A 5907-nucleotide genomic window follows, 5' to 3' on the forward strand; every position below is an offset into this window, starting at 1 on the left:
GGTGCAAAGGCAGAGAAAGCAATAATTAGAAGAGCGGGGGACCTCTGAGGATCATGTCATCTAATTTTCACGCAACTTTGTTTAAGAAGTGACACAAAGAGAACATACAATGAATGGATTGAAAATCTGAAACCAACTGATATGCGGGGTCTTGAGAATTTCGACCGGTGATGTTCTGATACTTGCTCATAGGAGAGCCAAACACACTGACACAATATTTAACGTGGTTCGGCAAAACCGCCTACATCCACGGGAGAAGTCAATATATTTAGAGATAGAGAAATAATACAAAACAAATACATGGAGGAGGAGGATTACACCCTCTCATACTCAACTCTCAACTCTCTTTGCTGCACTTGCAGCTGCTGCCATTGCAACTCTCTCTTCCTCTCTACTCTCTTCACATTTTCATAATTCTCTTCACTCATTTTGCTCTCTTGCATATGCCTCTATTTATAGGCATTCATGGAGGCTTTTCTTCAACAAAGGTGGCTGCCAACTCCAACTCTTCTTCAACAATGGTGACTGCCAACCTTTGACATCTTGGATGAGTACACATGGTTGGTGCAATAGCAAATGGTTGTTGCACATTAATGGCAACCAACCTAACATGGGGGGAACTAGTGATTCGGCGACGCATTGACGATGACCCTGAGATCTTCTCGAGGGACACCAAATGCATGATCTTCGATTAACAAGTATAGAGCTGTGGGGATACATAATGGTCCAGCTATACCAACTACAACAATCCCCGGAGCACCGAGGTAAACAAGATAGGGTCATCATGCAGCATATGCAAATGCACATACTCTTCAATCATGAGCACACTGCAAGGATATTATTAGCCCCACTTCGTAGACTGTATATGCCAATATAATCATAACATTGAATTCCCAACTCATAAATCTCACCTTTCTTAAGAGCATCTACAATTGCCTGCAACTTCAATTAATCTTTTCCCTTCTATATACTCATTGATCTTCACTGAACATGAACAAACTACTCTATTAGCTAGAATTGAAACCTTACAACGTTGTTTCCTTGATGGCATATCAAGAACAAGAAGGGACACGCACAGATACACCTAGATAAATATGGAGGACAAAGTGTGAAACCCACAATTGACATCTAATGGTGAAAATCACTGTTTTGCAATCAATTAGTAATTTTGAGCAGAAAATACTGTACTGCCATCTATGAATTGCATGCGCATGTACAAGCAAGTGTCTCAATACAACACCCAAAGGGGGGGGGGGATTCTTGGTAACAAAACCATCCATCATGACAGCTAGTATTGCACAATAAACATTTATGAGACTACATAACTGTCTGGAAACTTCATTGAACGATTACAGTTCTGAAAATTTTTGCATTCTGCCTTTATAGTACTTAAATATGGAAGAATGATCTCATTACTTGAATTTCAAGTCTAATCAATCATTAGCTAGTTACTATTTAACATAGAGTATACATCATTCAATACTAACCTCACTGCCAAATTGATGCTCATACCTGGTGGCAAAAGTACAACCCTCCACGAGATCAACGTCAATAAGGTGTCAGTATGATGTTCTACAACTTCTGCAGTCTGCAAACAGGTGATGTTTACTAGAAAGACACTTCAAGACAGTTGCTTATACTTGATAGTGGCAGATTCAACCAACAAACAAGGCAAAATGCGAGTTGAGGTACTTTTGCAAAACGACAGTGGGGGAATCAAGAGCATCGTGCGTCTCAGAAACTACAAAACTATCTGGTCTAGTATCTTCTATGCCCTTGCCTCGAGGAAAAAGAAGAAAGAAGATCACTGAAGTGTTCATATTCATCGAGAAATATTTGCAAGAAACAGATTTAAAAGTAGGCACAAAAATCAAATCGAAAGAAATAGTTTTATAAACGACACCGGTATACCACTGCATCATCCATAAAATTGTTAAGAAATACCACCTTATCAAGTTTCGTTCAATCCCTGCACTAGTAACCAATAATAACTCAAGTCGTTCTAATTCCAAAAACAGATGACTTGAAAATCCCTTGAAGTGTGAAGTAGACAAATTAAGACCACAGCTCACCAATTACTAGTGTTCCTGCCATCTTTAGTGTTTGGTGCAAGATTTGCTATTTTCCTTAATCCACTAAGCAAAAATAAGCTAGCGAGTGCTGCAATACCTTACAAAAAGTGATGGTAACAGAAGACAGTAAATCTATTAAGAAATTCTAGAAATCAACCAAATCTGACATCATAACATAAGAAGCAGTACTCACACAATCACACAATCAGTAGTGTTTAATTAAGTTTAAATAGAAGAAATTTGGCACTGCAGTTTTCAACAGCCAGATCAGTAACAAGTAGCCTTTCTATCTTCAAAGGAACAAAATTGACAGTGAGTTGTTCATGTCAAAAGAACTTCAATATTTATTCATTAAGAACAAAATTTTTAATCCTCAAAAGAACAAATTTTTATTGCTCATGAATCACAAGACCATCTCATTAGGTATGCATCATGAATAGGTCATGTGAGTTGTTCTTGTCAGAAACCTTATGTCCAAGATGGCAACAATTGACAGTGCCTATTTCTGAAGTTATGCCACATTTTGGTTTTCTAATTTGTATGACCGCCATTCCGATATCTTGTTATGCTGAGACCCCTCAGTCAGAATGGGTTATAAAGAATCAATATATTATATACTGATAATATTCTTAATATTTACCCTACTTGTTTGGAGAAAACTATCGATCAGAGGCAGGTCCAAATGAAACCAGCACATCAAAGGATGGATTCCAACTCTCGAGCTTTGAACATGGAACTGCACGCATTAATTCACAATGCTGGCAGCACCACCACAGGGAAATGACATTTAAATTTCACATTAGACTATCATGGCTTTAGAAAGTTCAAGCAAAAAATCTGGTCCAAGGAAGAGAAAACTTGCCAATCATTCAAATAACTCAGTCTCAAATTTCAACTTAACTTACACAGAGAGAGCAATAACTGATTGCACCTCACCCTGTTATCTAGATCACAGAAGCCGAACGCTAGACAGTATGATGAGCAGAAGAATACGACATGCAGCAGAACTCAGATAATCTACTGCAGGTGGCTATCATTCCTTTGCAGAAAGATAAGATTTTATCTTATTCGATGTATCTTCATCAACTCATTAAAATACATCAAAATACAGCCTAAAGAAACAACATATAACAATCACCCATAATAGGTAGATTGCTCCTCATACAATATGGAGATTAGTTTGTATTCACAAAATCATTTTTGGTCTTTAAGATTCTCATTCTGCAGGTACTTCAAAACTCCATACGCAACAGTTCCAGCGACAAACAAGCCAACTGTAGGCGTGAAAGATGGGTATAGATACTTCACAAAAAATTTATCCCATTCTTCTGGCAGGAAGCCTGTTGAAGGAAAATGCCAAGTTATTTTTTTATTTTATAGGAGCTAAGAGGTCAGTATTCATATACAATATCATTAATAACTATAAAAACAAAGTAGAATCATTTGCCTCATTTTCTTTACAATAGGGACAAGCTTTAGATAACCATGTTAATGCTAGGAGGCATTATGCCTTCTTTTTGGTTGTTTTTTAAATTGACACCACTTTCCTAAAGCATCCAGTCAGGCTAAGGGGAGTCTTAGGACGCATTGCACCGTTTCCTAGACGTTGAATAATTTCCAAGTGAAAAAGGAGAGAATAAAACAAAGGAAATTGCATCAACATAGTAGCAAAACAAGCTCCTCTGTGAAAGAAATAAATTCCATTAACTGCATAGATACCCTCTTATGGAGGACTAGCATAATCGTTCGGTTATGAACTAGCTATGCTGAAGTCATATTCACTGCTAAACATATCAGGCAGCTAAAATTAGGCTATTGGATACTTTATTTTATTCTTTCAATGAAATATATTGCTAATCAACCCATGGTTTGGCAAAGTTTAAGAATGTAAGAACAACATCATCATTTTTCTTGTGATGAAACTAAATTCGTTCACAGTAATAATAGCCATGAGGAGACACAACACCAATCATAAACATTGAACATAAAAAAAGTACCAATACTAAATACGGATGATTATACACTATCTATAATTAAATAGAAATTGCTAACAAATTAGCAAAGCAATTTGACTTTGAGAAAACTGGCCATGCCAGTAGATAATCAGTAATTTCAACAAATTTTTTTCTAACAGTAATGAATCAAAGAAGGTCAGTATCCAAATTAAAATCTAAAAAACACTTTTGCTTTCAGAAAATTTTCAAATCAGGGACTTTAATTAATTAAACCCAATTCAAAAAACTCAATCTAATCTCGAAATTCTCCAAGATTTTAACCAAATTTTGACATTTCTAGCTTCTTTCAATTCATCCAAATATAACCAAACTCCATAAAAAAAGAAAAAAGAAGAAGAAAAATCCCATAAATTCTGACATACCTGAAGAAGCAAGCAGAATGCCTTCAACAAGAATGATCCCACCAAGTCCTAACCAAGCTAGAACAAAGGCACTCTCATTTCTACCCTGTTCTTTAACTTTAACCTCGTTTTCTTGGCTTATAAAAGCTGGTTTCTCAGCTGGAGTCCTTCTAATTATTGATGCTCTCTCTCTTCTATTACCCTTTGGTTTATTTTTACTCTCTCTTCCACTGGTTGTCTTGCTTGTAGTAGCTGCTGCTGCTGATTGCGAGCCAAACCCTTGACCAGGTGAGACTGTGGAGGGTTTTTTCTCCGGTGGGGTTGGATTATTTGTAGAGGTTTGGGCTATGACTTTGAGTTTGGTGGGTTTTGTCAATGTTGAGAGAAGGAGAAGATGAGAAGGTTTTTTGAAGAGAGAAGAAGATGAGGGTGAGTGGATTTGTAGCGCCATTTTCAGTTTTGTTGGTTAACGATGATATCTGTTTTGCTGTTTTGACGGCCTTTTTGCTTTTTGGTCATGTAATTTGCCTCCCCTGTAAACTTGAAAATTGTACTGGCCTCCCCCAATTATACCATGAGTTTTCTTTTCCTCTCCCTCTTTGTTTTTGTTTTTTCAAAATCAAGCGATGAAAAACACAAGATTTAACATGATAGTCAACAACTACGTGGAAATCACAGTCAGCAAGGTACGAGTTATCGCCCGATAGTCAATAATAATAGAGCCAAGTAGAAACTCAATTATACAATCTTGTCCCATAGATAGTCAACAACTACGTGGAAATCACAGCCAGCAAGGTACGATTTATCGCCTGATAGTCAATAACAATAGAGCCACTTAGAAACTCAATTATACAATCTTGTCCCATTTTTAGAAGCAGTATCGTACCACGCCTAGGTCGAGATTTCACCTGGAAAATAGCTTAGATTATCAATTTATCGAGCCAATTTGGATTTATCAAGATAACACATTATCAGTTTTTTAAATAAAAAATTCATTGATTAAATTTAAATAAAATTTAATAAAGTTTTAATTAAATTGCTAATTAATTATCAAGTTCTAGAATTTAGTTGCGTAATCGAAACTCAATTCAAGTTAGATTTATAATAATTTTTATTGTTGCAATTAAAAAAAATAGATTTAAGAGAGAAATTTTTTATGACACTTTTAAGAATATAGATTTAATTTTTTTATTAAAACTATCATGAGACGGATTTTTTATGGAAAATAAATAAAAATTAGGTTTTTAAAAATAAAAAGATAGATTATTTGAGCAAATATTATATACGAGATATAACACAAAAAATTAAAAATATTTAACTAATTAAAAATGTTTTTCTGTGATCGAATAAAAACACAATACCAGCCACAAAAAAATTGAAGGTTTTTTTTTTTTATTAATCCGGTTTTAAAAATAAACTGGATATAAATTAATAATAAATTCACCTAGAAATTCCCGCCCACAAAACCAGACAAGAAAA

At 35.3% G+C, this 5907-nt stretch overlaps 1 protein-coding gene across 1 annotated transcript; it reads right to left on the minus strand.

Annotated features, from left to right (window-relative positions):
* Nucleotides 1-2953: 2953 nt before the first annotated feature.
* Nucleotides 2954-4998, minus strand: LPA2 (low psii accumulation2). The gene is made up of 2 exons (XM_011043408.1): nt 4450-4998; nt 2954-3412 (listed from the first exon to the last, which is right to left on the minus strand). Exons 1-2 carry the CDS (start codon nt 4877-4879, stop codon nt 3267-3269), a joined length of 576 nt encoding a protein of 191 aa, XP_011041710.1. The 5' UTR covers nt 4880-4998; the 3' UTR covers nt 2954-3266.
* Between the last annotated feature and the right edge of the window lie 909 nt (nt 4999-5907).

The sequence above is a fragment of the Populus euphratica genome, unplaced genomic scaffold (assembly GCF_000495115.2).
Source record: "Populus euphratica unplaced genomic scaffold, PopEup_1.0 scaffold149.1, whole genome shotgun sequence".
In the NCBI taxonomy this organism is placed as follows: Eukaryota; Viridiplantae; Streptophyta; class Magnoliopsida; order Malpighiales; family Salicaceae; genus Populus; species Populus euphratica.

What these genes read in the sequence shown, in the direction of transcription:
- LPA2 (XM_011043408.1), bottom strand. Translation starts at nt 4,879, where the DNA reads ATGGCGCTACAAATCCACTCACCCTCATCTTCTTCTCTCTTCAAAAAA. An exon ending in CATTCTGCTTGCTTCTTCAG is followed by an intron (nt 3,413 to 4,449) that starts GTATGTCAGAAT and finishes TTCCTTCAACAG; the next exon opens with GCTTCCTGCCAGAAGAATGG.